This window comes from Pelobates fuscus, chromosome 3 (assembly GCF_036172605.1).
Source record: "Pelobates fuscus isolate aPelFus1 chromosome 3, aPelFus1.pri, whole genome shotgun sequence".
Classification (NCBI taxonomy): domain Eukaryota; kingdom Metazoa; phylum Chordata; class Amphibia; order Anura; family Pelobatidae; genus Pelobates; species Pelobates fuscus.
The window spans coordinates 181,938,646-181,960,639 of NC_086319.1; the positions used below are offsets into that span (position 1 = coordinate 181,938,646).

Sequence of the window (21,994 nt, forward strand, 5' to 3'; positions counted from 1 at the left end):
CACAGCGGAATCAATAATAATAAGAAATAGAGCATTTGCTAAGTCAATAGCATTTGTTCTTCGCCAGCAAGAACTTAAAAGGAAAAGTCAGGTGATGATGAACAGAAATTAAATTTGTTTTCTCCTCCTGTTCTTCATTGCTGTTCATTTGTTAAATACTTTTACATTCCTGTTCTCTGTGGCTTTTTATTCCAATCTAAGCAGAGTTATTGTTTGGACATCTCATGCTACAATTTATATCAACAAAATTATTGAGTCTTTAAAGCAGAGGACCCCAAACGGTAGATCCCTAGATGTTTTAAAACTACAGCTTCCATGATGCCTTTTCATTCTAAAGGCATGCAAAGCATCATTGGAGTTGTTCTACAAAATCTGGGTATCTGCCTTCTGGGCACCCTACTTTAAAGGATATGTGCCATGCTTATCTTTTCTTCTGCTTTGAATTACACATTTAATTTTGTTAATAATTTTAAGTTTCCTTTTTTTCCCTGATTTCTCCTGTTTTAAAGATATACCGTATTTTTACATGTATGAGACTTTTTTTTTTCTAAATTTTTGTAATCTAAAATTGGGGCTCGTCTTATACATGGAATGTCACTGCAGGGGCCTAAAATCGTGCCTGCCGCATTTCAGCATGCCACGGCCCACACACATACCTGCCGGTCCATTTCTGAATGCTTTGGCAAGGAGGAAGCAGTCTGTTAGAAGTTATTTTTTTCTTTACAAGTCCAAAACAAAAACAAATAGTACCTTGTTTTGTTAGTGTTAAGTAATATGTTATCCATATTTATTGGTGTAATGACATTTTGCTACATTCTTATTCTTTACACTGAAATGATCCCTTCCATCTTTGTTACAGTTGTAGCTGGGATGTATGTGCTCAGCAACCTGTCCTCTTAGGTGATAGATGTTGATTTTATTACCAGCCACAGATTTATTTTGTCATGGTCCTGGCACCATAAAAAAAAAAAAAAGAGAGAGAGGGTAGTAGGGTTTATCTGAAGTAAGGTTCATTTAGTGCACCTGATTGATCATAGCGTTGGTGAACAACAGGAGGGATTGATGGAGAATGAATTATTTGACCTATGCAATGCTTAGTGAATATTCCCCTAGACATACGGAGCTATATATTATTTATATTTTAACCTATAGATGTATTGCATAATGAGACGTGGATTTAATAACATATATTATCCTGTTATCTACAAATACCTGGACAGGTCTTCCTCGATGGTTTGTTGGTGGGAAGGGGGGCGAGGGAATAGAGGTGAAGCGCTAATTAGAGGCCCACAGGTGTAATTAGTACATCAGGAGATACCTTGCCTAACCTGCAGTACCAGAGAAAAGAGGACTTGTCATAGACACAGCTAAATAAAGGGTTAAAAAGCCTTTTTGCCTTAGTTATGTCTTTCAACGTCTGCAGGGGTTAAAAGCTACATTTTTAAATCATGCTTATGTCCGCAGTTTCTGCAACTGCTTCTGAAATGGGTTTTTTTTGCGTTAACCTTGGAGATAAGACCCTCAAGTAAAGCAATTGTCCTTTGTATTAACTAACAGCATACATAATGTTCTGCACTGAAACTTTGTTGATTGGTTGATTTTGTCTTTTATTGTACACACCCCTAAGAAAACTGCATTTTATATATACTCTGTACCCACATTGAAAAAAAAAAAAGCACTATTTTTCTGGAACTTCATCATGATTGTTGTACATTAACTGTTCTCTGTAGTGAACATACATAAAAAAAATTAAGGAAAGCCGAACTTGTTAACTGCATAAGTCCATGGCAGCTTAAGGGTTTCCAGACCCTGTAAATTTTAGCAGCCTAACACGGTCCCTACATGCATGGGAGCTGCAGCAGACATACCATACCATAAAAGGAGCTCCAGAGACAAGCCACACCATCAAAGGAGGAGCCATATTAAGGCTTGCTCTATCTCAGGTAGGTCTTGCTTTCTGATTTATATTAATGGGGGAAGAAATGGGGAGTAGGGAGTAGAGGGAATACTACTGTGATGTCCCAGCATGTCTTCACACCAGAATACCATAGCACAGGGGAGGCATGAGAATCAGAAGTGTTGCTCTCCTCAGACGTCACCTCTAAAATATCAAAGTTGTTCTATTTGATGTTTAAAATATTGTTTTCTTAATTCTGGGCTCAAAACATAGGGGTCGTCTTATACATGGTGGCGTCTTATACACGGAAAAATACGGTAATTGTGAAAATGTAGGGGCTATTTTTCCTTTAGGGCTTTCTTTCCGCAGGCAATCTAAGGCTCGGAAAGCACACTGATTAACATACCTCCCAACCTTTGAAATGGACAAAGAGGAAAAATTTAAATTTTAAGGGTTTGAGTGGGGTGTGGGCCAAGGCAGGGCTGTTGGCAGAAATTCTTGTTGACTTACTAATAACAATTTAAGCACCTAAAATGTAATTTAGAACTAGAACAAAGCATCATATTTACACATTACTGTGCGTTTTGTTACCGTGGAGCTCTGTAATACACGCAGATACCAACTATATATCTCTCCTAGAAAACAGGGACACTAGGACAGAAAATAAATCACATTAGTCCCTATAGCTATATGCACCTTTCCCTGTTAGTGCTAAACCTCTCATAAAAATCTGTATGCTGCAGATAGCATGAAAGTAGATTTATGTCAGTTTTAAATTAATTAGTAACTGGTATACTGGAAAATATATAGCGATGTAAAATAGGAAGACATGCAAAAGATATATGAAACTAAAATATAGGCGGTTTATTCACTAAACACTGATATGTGTTGAGCTAAAAACTTCTTGATTTTAAGCTAAAATGGGCAAGTGGGGAACATTGGAAAAATTTTAAATCTCCCTATGTCAAGTCATTAAGTTTTTTTTAAGTTTGGGCTTCAGTTTACCAGAGCTTTTTTTTGTATGTTGAAGACAAAATACTAGATAGGCCAAAAGGCCAATCTGTGTTCAAATGTCATGTTTCTCTGATTCTGAAATATTCCCTAGCAGCAAACTTGATTCAGTTGAAAAGGTTTTATGTCAGATTAAACACCAATTCTCACTGCCAAACACTATGTAAAATGTTGCAGCAGGACTGACAAACAGAGCAATGTGTACATATTACTCCTCTATTAATCAGAGCTGTGTAATGTTCCTTAGACGATGTGCACATTTGCTTTCAAACTTTCTAATGGGGACATGAGACAGATTTTGCACAAGCAATACACAGCACATTTTCCCTCCAAGTGTTTTTCCTCTGCTATTTACTCTATTTAAATGTGTGCATGAAAATGCTATAAGCAAAAATGCAAAATGCCTTGGACTTATGATTTCAAATTTCATAAGATGCAATCAGCTCAACTATATCATAGTGACAGCTGTTTATTATTTTCCAATTTATTACAAATGCATATTAAGGAAAAAAAACACTGGTAATTTAAACGGTTATACAAGCTCAATTTTCAAAAATTAAACATCTGTGCCTATGTAAAATAATAAATGTGCTCTTCCCCACTGCTTTTGCCTCATTTAATTTGGAATAGCATGTAATCTACTTTTTTTTTTAATTAGAAATATTAAAATCTGGATAACAATATCTCTTTGCTAATTTCTCTGTGCCCAATTAATAGCTGGGTTGTGCATCGGACCAAAAAGCTTAATTTGTAAAATATTTCTCAGTTAAAAGGAAAGTATAACATACGTAAAAAAAAATCAGTTGGCTTCCTTTGTAAAGAATTGGGCTTTCTTTGAATAGGTGGAAGATAGATAGGAATCACCCTAGGTTCAGCACATAGTTCAATTTGAAAACATTGTCTCTGTTGCATTGCATAGTAAGGTGCAGAAGACATAGAACATGGCATTAGTGATAGTAGATGCTAGGGAGCACTAGAAAACGTAGGTGGACTCCTTTCAGGCAGAAGCATGCAAGCCATAAGTTTGCCACATCGCAGGTACTTGTCTGCAGATGTTGCGGTCAACACAGAGCAGGATCTGGGTCTTGCTGGAACTACTGTTCATGCTAGCAGGCTCTTCCACACCCCTCCAACCAGCTGAGTTATCCCCATGATGGAGATCAGGGTGTCAGGAGCCATGTCTTTGAGGAGGGGTAGAGAGAGTGCTATGTGCATCTGGCTGAATGTGTCTGACCAGCCCAGGGCTCTCCCTGCCCACCACGTACACTGTGGATTGTGGTTGTATATGTAGATTGTATTGTGGGGCTCTGTTTTGGGGAGAGGTGTTAGATTCCAGGCAAATGTGGGGATCTCTGGTGTAACTGATAGGGAAATAATTTATGTGTAAATAAGAGACTATACATCTGACATTGTGTATGTGTGTTTGGCATCTAGTATATAGGAAGGCCGAAGAAGAAGGCCACCTAATACTATTATGTTGTTATTACTATTATGTTATTATTTATATAGTGCCAACAAATTCCGCAGCATTTTACAGTGGGTGGATGAACAAACATGTAGTTGTAACCAGACAAGTTGGACACACAGGAACAGAGGGGTTGAGGGCCCTGCTCAATGAGCTTACATGCTAGAGGGAGTGGGGTAAAGTGACACAAAAGGTAAGGATAGTATTAGACTAATGACAGTTGCAAGAGAGGAATCATTCAGGAGCTATTAACAGTTTAATTGATACACTTTTATGAAGTGGGTTTTTAATGACTTTTTTAAGGAGTGGAGACTGGGTGAGCATCTAACGGAGGAAGGAAGTCAATTCCACAGGAACGGTGCAGCTCTCATGTAGTCTTGAAGGTGAGCATCAGAGGTGGGAGTACGGACAGAAGATAGACGCAAGTCTTCAGCAGAGCGTAAGGGCCTAGACGGGACTTACTTGTGTATAAGGGAGGATAGATAGGTGGGAGCAGCATTATGTAGAGATTTGAAAGCAAGAACCATAATTTTAAATTGAGCCCTATATCTTACAGGAAGCCAATGTAGGGACTGACAGAGGGGTGAGGCGTGGGAGGTGCGGGCAGACAGGAAGATGAGCCTCGCCGCCGCATTCATTATGGACTGTAACGGCGCAAGTTGGGAGCACGTGGATTACAGTAGTCAAGACGAGAAAGTACAGTGGAATGAAATACAGTGCAATGTTTCTGAGATGGAAGCGGCAGGATTTGGCGATAGACTGGACATGAGGCGTGAAGGAGAGGTTGGAGTCAAAGAGAACACCTAGGCAGTGAGCCTGCGTGGTGGAGCTGATGGTAGCACCGTTGACTTGCAGGGACACAGACACTGGAGTAGCAACACTTAAGGGAGGAAAGACCAGAATTTAAGTTTTTGTCAAATTGAGTTTAAGGAAGTGGGCAGCCATCCAGCTAGAAATAGCATAGAGGCAGTCAGAGACACTAGTCAAGAGGGACGGGGAGAGATCAGGAGAGGACAGATAGATTTGCGTGTCATCCGCATAGAAATGATATTGGAAGCCAAAGAGCTAATGAGTTTACCAAGGAGGGCAGTATAGATGGTGAACAGTAGGGGACCAAGGACTAAACCTCGGGGGACATTAACAGAGAGGAGTTGGGGAGAAGAAGCAAAGCCAGAGAAAGAAACACTGAAAGAGGGCTGGAAGAGGTAGGAGGAGCACCAGGAGAGAGCAATATCTTGTAGACTAATATTGCAGAGGATGAGAAGAAGCTGTTGATGATCAACAGTGTCAAAAGCCGCAGAAAGGTCAAGGAAAATTAGGATAGAGTAGTGATCACGAGATTTTGCAGTAGATCATTGGATACTTTGGTCAGTGCCGTTTCCACAGAGTGCTAAGCGTGGAAACCAGACTGAAGCGGGTCTATCAGAGAGTTGGACTCGAGGAAGTCTGTCAATCTCGCAAACACAACTCTTTCAAGGATCTTGGATGCAAAAGGCAGTAGCGAGATAAGACAGTAGTTGGATGGAGAGTTAGGGTCAAGGTTGGGCTTCTTTGGAATTGGGGTTACAGTTGCATTTTTAAAGGGCGATGGAAATATGCCAGAGGAGGGAGAGAGATTGAGAATTTGATTGAGAGGTAGAGAAAGAGAAGAAGACAGAGTATGGATGAGATGGGAGGGAATTGGATCTAGGGAGCAAGAGGTGGGGCGGGAGGACTGGAGCAGAGCAGAAACCTCTTCTGCTGTAGCGGGTGCGAATGAACATAGAACAGCAGAGGGAGTGAGGCTAGGGGAAATATTTTAAGGGGAAGAAGAAAGATGAGAAAGATGAGTAAATAGTAAATACAATTGTTGCTTAATCCTTCCACAATATACTAGCTACAAAGATATAAAGGCAATCAACATTAGTAAATCTTAGGTGTGCTATATTGTTTCATATCATTGACTGTAATTACAATAGAGATGGTTATGGTTTAAAATCTAAAGAAAAAAAGTTACTTGCACTCTATCCCAAATCCCTGTACACATTTAAATAACTGGAGTTTTTATAGTCTCACTCCAATGGCCATTAAAGTGTAAGCTCAGCTGCCACATCAAGGCAAAACCTCTTAAGTGAGTTCTACACTAACAATTCACCTTGCTGCTTTCAGCTAAAAGGGAAAATCTATAATGAGTCAGAGAGGGATATTTTTCTAAACCCCTACATACTTATTAACCCTTAATAGGGAACACATGGGCAGGGCGGAAGCACTGTGACATGGCTGTGAAATACAAAAGCAAATACACACATACAAAGTTAAGCCTTGTGCTTAAATTTTGTATGGTATAAAATCTGCCTTGCCTTAGGACTCAGGACTGACAGATACTCCCTCATCTATTTTTTAGTATTTTTTATGTTAAAAGATTATAAAACTTAAGCTGCATCTCTATCATTGAAACTTTTATTTGTGTTTTAGTCCAAAAATTACAGTTCAGTTAATTAGTACACTTAGTTGTATGATGTGTTAAAAAAAAAAAAATAATAATAATAATATATATATATATATATATATATATATATATATATATATATATTCTTTGAGGTTTAATTGCAGTGTTGGCTCATTGAGATAAATAAGTTGGTTTTGTGTTGCTGTTTTGGTTCTCGGGCTTAAAAACGTTTGCCATTACTGCTCTAAATTACACAGAGTATCTAACTATTCTGTTACCTAACACATCACAGTTGAGCTAGCAGTTCAGAAATCTGATGCAGTAACATGTTAGAAAGCTGCATCCATTAATGCGACATCGAATGTCACAAACGCATTTTACTGCTGCATCGCTGTGCTTGGTTTCGTACACTAATCAGCAATGGGTTTGGATGAAACAGTCTATTATTTAAATGAGGTGCCCACAAAGTGGACCATGAAGTCAATCAGAATGTTATAAAAGAGGAATGTCATAAGCAAGGATAAAGGAGGATTTTACCTGACTGGGTCAGGGATGCCTTAGGGAAGCGTTTAATTTAAATTAAAGAAAACCCTCCTTTACCATCACTGTCCCCAGAGTAGAGAGTCTAAACACTAAAAGCAAATGGAAGTTAAGTGGATAAATAGGCCTTTATTAACACATTTTCAAAACATCTGGAAAATATATACATAGGATTTAAATATTGTCAAATTAACATCTGCTTATGCACTAACTTGTGTACCATATATCTTTGCTATTTGGAGCCACATGAGAACTGGCAGAGACTTGAATTTCTGTGTCTTATCTAAGTGCTAAGATCTCCATTACTTGGGTACATTAGGGCTGGAAATAACCTTTTTCTGTCAGGTACCCACAATATGTACATAACATAGCTTAGTGACTTATTCTCCAACTGTAAATTTAGCTGTGTAATTAATGGTAATATGATATAAACTAAAACATATAATGGAAAAATCTATTCATTAGATTATATATCCCCAATATCAACGGGGTCTCCAATGCATGAGGAATAGCACAGGGTCTACAATTAACAGTGAATTAACAATTTTAATTCCTATTTGAGGAATCAAGAATAACTGATATAATTCAACCAATACCAGGTACCTACTGATAGATTACACTATTAAAATAACTTACCTCATCCTTGTATACAAAGAATAGGATAAGCAAAATAAGCTCTGCTAACAGAATTATCAGCAATATGATGAAAAACTGTAAAAGAAAAAAGTCAAAATTATATAAGTTTAATAATATTAGTTATTATTTTTACATAGTATATTTACGGAGTATTACCATAAAATCAGCAGTATATGCGGTTAGGGATATTATTTCGTCTATACTAACGTTACAAGCAGAGATTATCAACAATATTATTTTTTCAGTTTTACTTAACATGTATCCCTGTGGTCCTGTCTATTTTATTTTTACATCTTTTTTAAGGCACTATGGGCAAATTAGGGAATTATAATAAACAGGCTCAAAGAATCCTGGTTTTATTTCAATATTAGGTCCTCAAGGAAAGATCCTCAGGGTAACACCGTGGCATCTATTAGCTTCTCAGTTGGACCTTTTTTTAATTTGCTACTTCTAAGTATACAATGACAGTTGTAGAGAAAAAAATATATATAACTGAAATAAGTCAATGAAAATGTAATATTGTTTAAATTAAATAAAAATTTGGGGGTAGGCAAAATCAGCAATCCATATATGAAAATACTGTATTATCCTATGTTTTTGTGTTAGATTTGTTAAGTGCTATATTGTTTTATGCAACAATATCCAATATATATATCACATCTCGATTCATTACATGTCATATTTAATTCCAGTAAAAAAATAAAAATAAAACTTACACTCAAAAGTAGGCACTTGTTTTCCTTGATAGCACCTAGACAACCAAGAAAGCCAGTCACCATCACTATTGTACCGATGGCGATGACTAAGTTTGCAGCTGAAAGTGATGGGAAGCTGGGAGAAAACGTTGCAAAATTTCCTTGTGAAACAGACAACCATATTCCCACTCCTAATAATCCGCAACCGCAGAGCTGGAAAAAAAAAGTGGATAAAAAGATGGTTAGCATATTCAGTTTATAGACCATATGCTATAATTCTCTACCAATCTCTGCATATAATTTATTTTCGAAAGACTTTATTTAGAAAATATGTTACCAGTAATGATACATTGAGATTTCAAGTAATTTAGGATTACAATTTCATGAACAAATTTGAGAGCATTAATATCTTCGTTAATAAAAGCTTGTTAGATTTGGAAAGTGTGTTCACAACTACAAAATAATAAACAAAAAAAACATTTGATTTACTCATTGAAATATGGTGGTTGGGTTGCAGGGCTTTTTTTGGTTATTTATTAACCAGCCTTAGTTAAACTAGTTTTGTTTGAAAGCTGGATTGACATTTTTTTCCATAGATTTGTGCACTAGTTGTAATAAAAACGTTTTAAAAAATATTAAAAAAAATTACAAAATGTGAAATTCATTTTGTTTCTAGATACACAAAGCAAAAGAACCTAAAGACGCAAAATACAAATAGAGTATAGTAAATGTAATATCAGCGACATTATGTAAAATATACACTCTAAACATCATACCTAGAACAACAGCAGGCTTTAGGTCCTCCTTTTTCTGTCCAATTGGTTTTTTTTAGCAGTTCTAGCTATATGTCACCCAGATACCTCCTGCAATTCTTGGCACTCAAATTCTAGAAATCAGATCAATATCCCACTTACCCACCTAAGGCTAGCAGACTATACAAAAATGCAATATATTTCTAATGAAAACTGTTGAATTTAAATGTGTTTGAAGGCTCTAGTATAACTTCACTGAATTATGGATGGCTGAATACCTACTGTTGTATTATACATAGCAATGTTATGAAAAGTACCAGCACATGTTATATTCCACAATTATGCAGAATCTGCAGTTCTGTTTTATCCTGGAATGTACAACATAATGACAAGAGTCGCTGTGACATCATTCAGGAATGAGCTCTGCATTCATAAGGAAAGGAAGTAATGACACAAACCGCTGAACTGAAGAGCATATCAGGAGAAAGCAATTAATTTGTAGAAACCACGTCCAACATCATCTTTATTGCACAAGGTGTCTAGAATACATTGGAGTTTGGTAGGTAAGTCCCATTAATCATACCTGTGTAACATATATTTGAGCACATGCATGAGTAGAAAACCTTAAACAAGTTTAGAGGAAACATCTAAAAGGTATGAATCTTAGAATGCACTGGGTAAATACATTTAACCCACACATTTCATGATTGACATATGGCTTGCGTCTTATTTAATTACTATGAGAAATGGTAATGTGACTTTTGCGTATTTCGACCTTCATATGCCACATGGAGGACAATATCCTCAATGAATCTGACACACTTACATGAGATCCATGCTACCCACTCACTGATTAGCAAGCAGAATTACTAATTATGATACTGTAGAGGGCACAGAAAGATCTCCTGGTGAAAAGTCCCTCCAGTAATACAGATAGAATGTGTGTTAGAAGCTGGCAGAATAGATTGCCTTACTGGGAATTGTGCATTGACTTTATATACACAAAAGCATGATATAACTATATTAAGGGTTACTCCAAACACATGACCATGTTTGCTTTTAGAAGTGGTCATGGTGGTAGGAATCAGTACATGCAGTGTTTCAGCTTAAAACGCTACACATGGAGAGATATTTGCACTTTTGTTCAAGGTCAATTCTTTGCATAAAATATGTCTGTCGTTAAGTGCTGCTGAAAGGGGATGCTTAATTTCCCCTTCCTTGGTGCATTCCATCCAAGCTTTCCTCTTGCAAAGAACATATGGTCAAGCAGAAAGAATTATTTTCCTCATTATATATAATTTTATATATATATATATATATATATATATATATATATATTTCAGCACAGTAAGTCCCAAATTGAGCAGTCCAGATTGAGCAGTGCAGGTCCACTGTCCACCGATGTTGCCGCTCGATCCTCCTCTCCTCTGAACACCGGGTACGTAATATCGGCAAAAGTCACGTGGTGTCGATATTACATACCCGGCGTTCAGGGTCGAGGATAATCTAACAGCAAGAGGAACTCTACCACTCTGTCTGCTTTCCTGCACTACCATGGTTCTTTAAGAATTTTGGATTAGAAATATATATTGTAGGTATTTCACATCACACTTGGACAAAATAAATTAAATATAAGACAACATATGACAAAGATACAACCACAAAGTTTATGCTGGGTAGAATGATATAGAAGAGTTTTCAATAGAGAAGAACTTTTTTTGTTAAACACAGCAAAACTGCCCCTATCCACTCAAAAAAAACCTAACTAAATACAAAAAAGTATTTTTTATATATTATAATGAAGGTCAAATCAGATGGTTGAGAGTTTGACAAAGCATCTTAAAGCTCACACAAACCACCACCAAAAAAAAAACCGTAACAAATCAGGAAATATGAAAACATGTATTTTGAAAATAGATGTACAATGCTGATCAATCTTCACAAATATATGATTGTAAAGCTATGAAATGTGTACTTCATGTGCAAGCCTGTTTGCCTGCTTAATTATTTTTCTGTTGCTACTTTGTACTCTTGCAATTTATCACTTAGAAATCCTCGAGGAATCTTCCATTGTATATCATGAGAGAATTGGATTTGAAGTAATGGTCCCCAAAGGAATTCTGATAGAATTGCATTCTAAATCTGCTCTCCATCATCTAACTTTTTAGCTAATATTCCACAGTCTTGAGAAAACAATGGTAAAGATTGGAGGCTTCCTGTCAAATGATTATTTTGAAGAATGGCTTTTTATATGGAACCTTGAAAAGCTCTTAAACACTGATTAAATTATGATGTTAAGCATGAAACTAAAGTTTTTACCTGAATGCCGAACACTTTATTGCACCTTAATATACCTTGATAAGTGACACTGCCAATCTAATGTACAGTTTTTATAAAGGACATATCCAACAGACCACAAAGAATATAAAATCAGCTTTTCAGAGAACAGAACTCATAGGACATTACTGATGATAACGGATTACAGATATAATTCCAGACCAGAAGAATGAATTCCATCAGGACCTCGGTACTATTTTGCTCTAAAAGGAATACATTGTTTTTTTAAAAAGGCTGCCAACATACACTGAAATATTGCCAGTTGTTTGCAATGTATTACAATAAATAAAATGGTATTTGCATGTATACATAATGCGAGAAATCTATGTATATGTTATTAATAAAAAGATCAGGCAGTTGTGGGACATAGTTCTGACCATGTAGCAATCACCACTGAATCTAACTGAGCAATTAACACTCCACTGGTTTCCAAACGTATTGCAATACTGCTAGAATGTTGTATTACATTTAAGTTTTCATCCATTGTAGTTTCCAATAATTTTTTACCAGTCACGGCAATAGAATCTATGTCCACAGCTTCTCATTCTCAGGATTATAGTGTTTTGTAGGTGGGAGTGCCAGCAAATAACTCAATCTCAATACAGTAAGGGACTGGGACAATCAATCCCACACTTTAATTTCAGGGTTGTGGCCAGGGAAGGGACTGCTCTGAGAAATGTACTAATAAGTTTTGCAACTAAAGTTGCAATTTAGAACAAGAACAATGTATCCTATGTACACAGACTGATTTCTAAACACATTTATTGTCGTTTAAAGATACATTGCTGAGAGTATTACTGCTGTGGAGCTCTGTTATAAACTCAGACACACCCACATAATGGAACTCCTAGACAAATGGTACACCAGGACAGAAAAGAGGGACAGAGGGTTTTAAAATAGGGACTGCCCATCCTAAATCGGGACACTTTATGCCTTGCCTTTAAGAATTACCACCATAATTTAGGAGGGACACACTTCCCTGTGAACTAAGGTTTCTTTACTAGATTCTCACAAAGAAAAACACATTTCACTAACAAGTAAGAGATGTCTGTTTCATATATTTTATCATATCCATAACAATATGTTTATGTATATTTGTCAAGTAACTGGTGCTAATTGCTCTATGAAAAAAAATGAATGAAGCTATTTGTATTAATAGTTTTATTAATAAAAACGCATCGGCTTCACCACCTACTGCCTCTGCGTGATTCAATTTGTTTTTTTCTTATACAGTCTGGTCAGTATGGGAAAAATAGCTTGTTACTAATGGCTTCCTTGTTATGCTGAAAAACCTCTAATTGCAGTTTCACAATCTGTATCTAACAGCCTGATTATATGCGACGCAAATTATCCCAAGTTTCGAGGTGTTGATATTTTTCTGAAAGCCTTATTTGTTAACACACTCCTGTACATGAAGCAAATTCTGAAGGGTTGTTGAAATACTAGCTCTTTTTATTCTAAGCTACCATACCCATAACATACCTACCAATATTGCAAGGTATGCAATCGGGATAGGGAGGCAATCTTTGATGGGGGCGTGGCCAGTGATATAACTCACATTACCAGTGTTGCCCATAATGGGCAGGTCTGCCCCAAAGTCTGGCCGGCCCTTTACCAACAGTACTATGCATGGAGCACTGCTGGAGCATCCATTGCATGGTCCTAGCGCTTGCTGCGCGTTGCAATTATGTCTAATGATGCGTTCGTACTGTGCTGTGGAAGGAAATAATCGTGACTGTCCTGCTGTAGGCAGGACTGTTGAGAGGCATGCAATAATCCATAACCTGCATGTGGCAAGATGTAGATTAATTGTTGCTTGTGGAAGATTAAAGGACCACTCTAGTGCCAGGAAAGCATACTCGTTTTCCTGGCACTAGAGTGCCCTGAGGGTGCCCCCACCCTCAGGGACCCCCTCCCGCCCGGCTCTGGAAAGGGGAAAGGGGTAAAAACTTACCTTTTTTCTTGCGCTGGGCGGAGAGATCTCCTCCTGCTCTCCTCCTCTTCTCCTCCCCGTCGGCTGAATGCGCACGCGCGGCAAGAGCTGCGCGCGCATTCAGCCGGTCACATAGGAAAGCATTCACAATGCTTTCCTATGGACGCTGGCGTGCTCTCACTGTGAAAATCACAGTGAGAAGCACGCAAGCGCCTCTAGCGGCTGTCAATGAGACAGCCACTAGAGGACATAGGGGGAAGGCTTAACCCATTCATAAACATAGCAGTTTCTCTGAAACTGCTATGTTTATGAAAAAATGGGTTAACCCTAGAAGGACCTGGCACCCAGACCACTTCATTAAGCTGAAGTGGTCTGGGTGCCTAGAGTGGTCCTTTAAGGTTAATAGCTAGAAAGTCCCTGATGGCTTTCCCCGATATAGGAAACACATTATTATTATTTTAAGATGTGAACTTCAATTGGGACAAAATGCTATTCAAACCGTCTCTAATAAAGAATCAGTAAATCAAGAATACACTGACATATCATTCTAAGCACAGGGAAAGAGAACAACTAGGGATATATTGAACTCACAATATTATTATTTTAAAATTCGGTTCAATTTTTCAACTTCTCTCTCAATACAATCTCTATTAATCAAAAACCATGCGTGCACACACAATGTGCACCTTGACTCAAAGATTAATGTTTCCAACCTACAGATTCAATAATCCTATACAATATAAATTTTATACAGAAATTCACCAGTTTATCAATACAAAGTCAATCTTGCTGCCGTTTGTATAATTTACCATAGATTAGAAGCAGAGTGGTATGAAAAAGAAGGCAAAGCACTGTATTTACATTTAGGTTTCCACCTCTACCTCCATAGGTTTTTTTTTTTCCCTTCGTTTTTTCCTTTTTCCTGTCACTTAGATTCTTCTGCATTTTGGTTAATAGAGACAACCAGTGATTGGTTAGGACAATGAAAGCAAGAACTAAAAATGACATTGACTGGAGGTCTGCAATTCAACTACTACCTACAGCAAAGAACTGCTGAAGTTTCTCATAAAGCAATCTAGAGCAACTGAAATCCTTCATTCTTGTATGTCGCTTAAAATTCTAGATTTTTTTACTAGCTTACGTCCGTTTTTATAAATCAATCTGGATCCCACCACTCGTTTAATTTATTTATTTTTTAATGCACCATTATTTTGCATCCCGCCCCCCCTACCACACTCCCAAACATTCACATCAATAAATTTAAGCAGTATTTCTGGAATACTGTAGTATAAGTATAAATTGTTCACAAGGTTGAATAAACAGAGAGCCCAACATTTTAATATTGTCGCTCCTTTGTGATTCTAAACATTGGCTTTATTATGCATAAACGGAATGTTGCCTTGAAATGCCTTGAATGCATGAAATTACATTTTTAGTAGTAAATAATAGCTGTTAAATTCCAGCCCACAGTCTTAAAAAATTCTGCCAAAAGTGATAAAGGAATAAAGACAATACTGAACAATTCACACCGTACCAGAATCAAACACAGCTCTCTGATGAATAGCAGGTCTATAACTTTGATCTCTAAGAAACAATTTTTTTAATGCAGCAGCAGCATTTAATAAGCTTGGTCTTTGTAACAGAGACCATAAAATAATAAATCAACGTTGTAACTTACAAAGCAATTTCTACAGACGCTCGTATTGTAAGAGGAAGCGAGGATCATTGAAAACTATGCATAGATTAAAATGATGACTCTTTATTATTATTATTTATTTCGCTAGAGAGGAACTCATCTCCGAAATATATTAATTGCTGCACTAGTTATGTGATTAGAACTTGGAGAACAGATGGGTTAATAAAATTGTTGTTGCAACAGTGCATGATACAGAAGAAACTAGAAGAATAACTATAAAAAATGGGAAATTGTCATAAAATTACAAAGCTTATTTGTAATCGAAACTTATTCAAAAGATTAGTATTAACTTTTAAATAATAATTAATAACTCAAAATGAGGGAAAAACAAACAATTTGTATAAAAAGTGTTAGAAACATTCATTTTATTTATGCTTCCAGTTTCTGTTTATTACCATATTATGAGCACTTGGCTGGGAATGATTTATATTGGCCTATGCACCTGTATACATTTCAATGCTTTTCAAATTGAATGAAAATGAAAATCTGAAAGTATGTAGCGTGTCTAGCAGAATGCATTTTATGTCTATGCACTGCATACTGATATATTCAAGAGCTTCTGAAATTAATATGTTCCACGGTATTAATTACCTGGTAACTTATATCAGTTGGCTGGTTTTGGCACAAGTATGGTTTAGGAAGAAGGTCACTCCATTCAAACAAAAAGGAAATTTGTTCAGCTAAGCATTTAACATATCTATGTTAAATGATATATATGTTAAATGCTATTACTATATGTAATAGTGAGAAGTGTATTATAGTAATAATGCTATTGAAGGGGTTTCATAATCATCATAATAAACCCAGAGAACGAAAGTTGAGTAGTTTATGAATGTCTTAATCTTCCCCTCTGGGAGCGGGCCTCTTTGGTCAGAAACAACGTTTATTGAACCCAATATGGCATAGATAATCAACAGCTACTTTGCATTCACGATATTTGCGATCAACTGCTGGACATCTCAAAAAGGCATTCCCAGACAGTTTGAAACTTTCAAATTGGGCATGGTCTTGACAGACAAGTGGTACTTCTGATCAAAGAAGACTAAGGATGGCTGTGAGAATGAGTATTGCAAAAGTTAATAGACAGACAGACAGACATATAGATAGATAGATAGATAGATAGATAGATAGATAGATAGATAGATAGATAGATAGATAGATAATACACAATGATGCTATGTAATCTTTTGTTTTTAGTAATAAATTATTAACAAAGTCAGTTTTCCTTTAACACACAATTGGGTTGATAATGCGAGGGGGAGGTTTGAGAGAGAGGCAGTAATACAGAAGAAGAGAAGGTAAGAAGAAAAGTATTTTATAGTGTGTACCAAAGGCTGTAGGTGCATAAGAAAGACAGGTGGGTCTTGGTTTGCTAGACAATATTAGATTACTGGTGATGGTGAAAGAAAGTTATTTCCTTATATCTTATGAGAAGAGAACTGCATATCTGACACAAAATGACTTAAAACCAGTCTCCTCATGAGTATAATGAGCTGGCCAGGGAAATTAGCCTATTTTCATCCTTCCCCAAAATATTGATAATTAGGCAAACCATCTGAGTGATTTTTATGTCATAATTTTTTTTTTTTTTAAATATATATATATTATAGGATCCAAATGCCCCCACTAATCAGGAGGTCATTTGTACCTTCCCTATTCAGAATAATGCATATTATTGTATGGCAGATTTTTTCTTATCAGGAAATGCAAGACAGGGGTATATTTCAATGTGTACAATTTGTCAGGATCTCTTGTCAGTTTCATTCTGAAGCCCTGATTTAAAATATTTTTGGATAAGCTTTTCAAATGATGTAATATTTTTTGTTAGACTCGAAAATGATGTATATATATCTTTTTATATGTGATTTTACTTATATATTGACATACTTTTTATATATGATATTTTAATATTTTGAAAAAATATATATTTTTAACGTTTATCCAAAAACATTAATATTCTAAAATGATTACATCCAGGCCTTAGGGGGAAAAAAATAGGACTTTTCTAAACCAGAATGACAGTAGAATTATATAATTTGATATAATGGATGTTCACATTCATGATTTTAGAAAAGGGGCATGGTTATTGTAACATAAATTACGAGTATGGCTCATGAAACAATGAGACAATATAATTAATGAATGGATCATAAAAAAAAAAAAAAAAAAAAACTAATTAGGACAATACACTGGTTACTAAAAGTGAAGATTTCAGAGTTTCAGTTTGGTTCAATTTTATCATGGTTTTTGTGTTAATATATTTATTTTTCCAGTCAAATCATATAACACAGCATAATAATACAAGATACAACAATGTAATATTGCACTTCAACTATTAACAGCATCAATTTTTTTTACTAGTTTTACTTCTCTAACAAAGGGTTATAGAACTCAGCAACTTTTCATGGCACATCATCTGTGACTGATTTATTAGAGTTGTCTCCTAACTGAAAATGTGCAGTGCTGTGGTAAGGTGAGGTTGTTCTCTAAACTTCATTCTTTGCATAATTGTATCATAACACTGAGTAGAAATGCTAAGTCCCCAGTCTCATTACCTTTAAAAGAAAACCAGCTGCTGGTAGAATATAAATGCAAATTCCATTCTACCTGCTCATTGCATCCTCCTTTTCCATCGTTAACATTAAATGTCACCCCCTGAATCAAACATAAACAAGACATTTTTCTTTTCTTTCTTTCTTTTTTTTTTTTTTTAATCTCCCAACTGGCTCTCACTCCATCATGACTCGGTAGCCATAACAAACTCAGAAAATGTGATAGCTAACCTTGACACCTCACATGTTAGTGAATGACACATTTTTAAAGCGGTCTCAAGCTCACGGAAACTGTGCATACCATATATCTAGCCTAGAGATGCAATGGTAGCCATCACTTTTATGATTCTAAGACATATCACTGCGAGGGATCCACCATCAAAAAGAGAATGTGTGTTCTAGAGCAGATGATGGGATTTAAATCAAACAGAAAACTTTATGTTGCTTCTCACGCATATTCTAAGACCAAGCCACTCCACTTTTTATTCCAGACTCACTGACAAATCCTGTGTACACCTCTATGTAGTTGTTAATTCTTAAAGGGAAACTATAGTGCCAGGAAAACAAACTCGTTTTTCTGGCACTATAGATTTCCCCTCTGTCAAGGCCCCCTCCCGCGGCGCTGAAGATGGACTAACCCTTTCAGTCACTTACCTGGGTCCAAAAAAAACCACAAAATTGTTTTTAGCCACTTTTTCTATATATTTCTAATTTATCTAATAAAAGCTATATTTTAATTTTATTTTTTTACATTTGATATACTCCATCTAGGTAGAATAGCAAATTTTCTCTTTTGTTCTTTTTCATATTGGTACTCACTGCTTACGGGTTATCCCCCTTTTTTCTGCTTTCTACCTTTTAGGAGTCAATTGATAGGCTCTTTGTTGTTTTTTCTTTTCTCCCTAGTACTGATCCCAGTTATGTCTTGTTATTTCCAGTAGTCCAAGTACGCATCAGTAAAACTGGAAATGACGCAACCTGGAACGGAAATTACGTTGTGTCTCAAAGAGAAATTTGAAACTCAACGTTTCTGCCATAAATGAGGGGAGAAAAGCTGGCAAATGCCTGAAGGGTTTTAACATTATTAAAGGGGTATAAAAGCAGGGAACAGGAGAGTCATACATACCGGACTGAGGAAGCTACAAGTGGCTAAACACTTTTCTGAATCTGGAAAAGAGAGTCTATTTATACAAATAAATATTTAAATTTATTTTATTTGTTTATTTGTTTTTAAATATTCAATAAAGTGTATACTTTTTAAAATTACTTGTCTTTAAAGTTCCTGGATTTACACCAGGGAACTATGGTCCTGAAACATACAGAGCCCCTACACTGAGCCAAGTGTTAAATGGACACTATAGTTACCATAACAACTACAGCTTATTGAATTTGTTCTGGTGAGTAGAATCATTTTCAGGCTTTTTGCTGTAAACACTGTCTTTTCAGAGAAAATGCAGAGTTTACATTACTGCCTAGTGATAACTTCACTGGCCACTCCTCAGATAGCTGTTCGGGATTAGAGATGTCGCGAACATAAAATTTTCCGTTCGCAAACGGCAAACGCGAATTTCCGCAAATGTTCGCGAACGGGCGAACCGGGCGAACCGCCATAGACTTCAATAGGCAGGCGAATTTTAAAACCCACAGGGACTCTTTCTGGCCACAATAGTCAAGGGGACTAACACCTGGACTGTGGCATGCCGGAGGGGCATCCATGGCAAAACTCCCATGGAAAATTACATAGTTGATGCAGAGTCTGGTTTTAATCCATAAAGGGCATAAATCACCTAACATTCCTAAATTGTTTGGAATAACGTGCTTTAAAACATCAGGTATGATGTTGTATCGATCAGGTACTGTAAGGGTTACGCCCGCTTCACAGTGACAGACCAAACTCCCCGTTTAACGCACCGCAAACAACCGCAAACAGTCCATTTGCACAACCGCAAACTCCCCATTTGCACAAGGTTGGATACCAAGCTAGCCATGTCCCATTCCTTGTCCTCACTGATGTCATTGAAGGTCTCTTCCTCCACCCAGCCACGTACAACACTAAGGGTCTCCGAAAGGTGACAACAAGCCCCCTGTATTTTTTTTTTTTTTTAAATGTACACTACTGTTACACCAGATATGAGTTGCACTGGTGTGACACTGTGCCCTGGCAGGCACTGAAACGCACACGTGTGAAGGAAACTGACTGCTATTATAGTCAAAAAAGTTAGTTTTTTTTTTAAATGCAAGCTATTGTGACACCAGATATGAGTGGTGGCACTGGGCAAGTGGGCACAGTATACGCTGTGAGCCTGACACACACGCTGGCAGGCAGGCAACTGCAATTAGATTACACAGGGAAAAAAAAAAGCAGACGTTCTAGCCCTAAAAAGGGCTTTTTGGGGTGCTGTCCTTACAGCAGAGATCAGATGAGTCCTTCAGGACTGTAGTGGACACTGAATACACTAGCCTAGCTATCGATTTCCCTATTAAATCAGCAGCAGCTACACTGTCCCTCCACTCACTAAGAATGCAGCTTCCAGGGGGCGGTGCCTAGCTGTCATGGAGGAAAGACGCACTTCGTGTGAGCTCCCTCAATATCTCACTTTAAGCAGCTATCAACAAGCGAATTTCACCCCAGAAAGGGATGACCCAGCAATGTTGCTCCTACCTGACCGACCCAACATGCTTAATAGCGGTCAGCAACTCGACAGAGTTTTACTTACCTCCGCGTGGCAAGTGTGGCCTGGTGCTCACCGGGCGGGAGAGGCGGACGATCTCCCGATCCTGGGATGCTCAGGAGCAGCTACTTCCCGGCAGGAGCTCCGTTACCCCCCCCCCTCGGTCCGGTTGGGGTTATCCTGGTCCACACCTGAGAGGATGTCTGGAGCTAATGGACGCACAGAGCACAGCCGCCCAGGCTGACATACTCATCTGCGACTCTCCCAATATGCCGGCAGCCGCGTGTCCTCCTGGTACCAACAAAGCATGCAGGATATTGAGTCTAAGCTGGACAGACTCTTTAATCGATTTTGGAAGCAAATAACAAGCAGGAAGCCCCAACAAGCTCCACCACAGCCCCAACAAATTCCACCACAGCTAAGCGAAGCAGTCCCCATTAAAATCCACCAACGCAAAAGGCGTCGAAGACAGGACCAGAGGCACAAACAGAAATGCAGAGCCTGCCCCACGTCAAGCACTCGCCTCCACCTTAAGCCACCACCATCCCGCACTGGACGTTAAGCACCACCGGGACAGATCCGACCACCCGACAAAACAAGCTTCCACCACCTCAAGCCGCGAACCCGGCACTCAGCCAGAGACTTGCCTTTGTTGTTCCAGGTATCAGGGACTCCCAGGGTCTGCACCTGGCGCCCAGAAGGGATCGGATGAGCACAAGCAGTAAACAGCAGCCTGCCAAGCATGTCCCACTATAGCCGATCCTCCACACCATGCCTTTGATCACATGAACTGCTCTCTGCACATTAACTAATCGTAAAGTAGCAAGCGTTTAAACATGTCATTATTTCACCTCCTAAAGAGTTTATTTTGGAACTCACAAATAATTTTATGAAAAGCTCATTGAAACAGGAGGAGGTCATCACCCGTGACTCAAGTCGCCAAGATGTCCCATATGGGCGTCTCTACCTTACCCTTACCGACATGGAAGAAACACTGCCGTAGCCCTCTCAACATGGTTCTACTGACAGCTGCACAGCGCAAGCGCATCTTACAATGCACGAGCATTGTACTGCCTGAGGATAGTTCCCTGGTGTTACTGGATGCAGAACACCAGGGAACTAAAGCAGAACAGAATCCCAAAGGGACTGTCCAACTGAAAGAGAGACTGTTGTATTACCTATAATGTTTCCATATAAAATACATACCTTCGGCAGACAGTTCTGTTTCCTTAAAGGTTATCTCTATTTTTTAGCATAGTTTGTTTGAGATGGTAAAGACATCATGCCAACACATAAATAGAATGTAAGTATTCTAGGAAACATTTAAATAGATGTTTATCATTCGCAATCCATGCTCCAAGGATATAATTTTACTTTCAT

General features: G+C 37.7%; 1 protein-coding gene across 1 annotated transcript in view; it reads right to left on the bottom strand.

The window, feature by feature from the left end:
• TSPAN9 (tetraspanin 9) overlaps positions 1-21,994 on the bottom strand; it is a 147,368-nt gene that overhangs the window by 24,015 nt on the left and 101,359 nt on the right. The window contains exons 2-3 of the mRNA XM_063447791.1: positions 8,694-8,885; positions 7,978-8,052 (exon numbers count right to left, since the gene is read on the bottom strand). Coding sequence (XP_063303861.1) covers positions 7,978-8,052; positions 8,694-8,885 — 267 coding nt within the window. The remainder of the gene's footprint in view (positions 1-7,977; positions 8,053-8,693; positions 8,886-21,994) is intronic.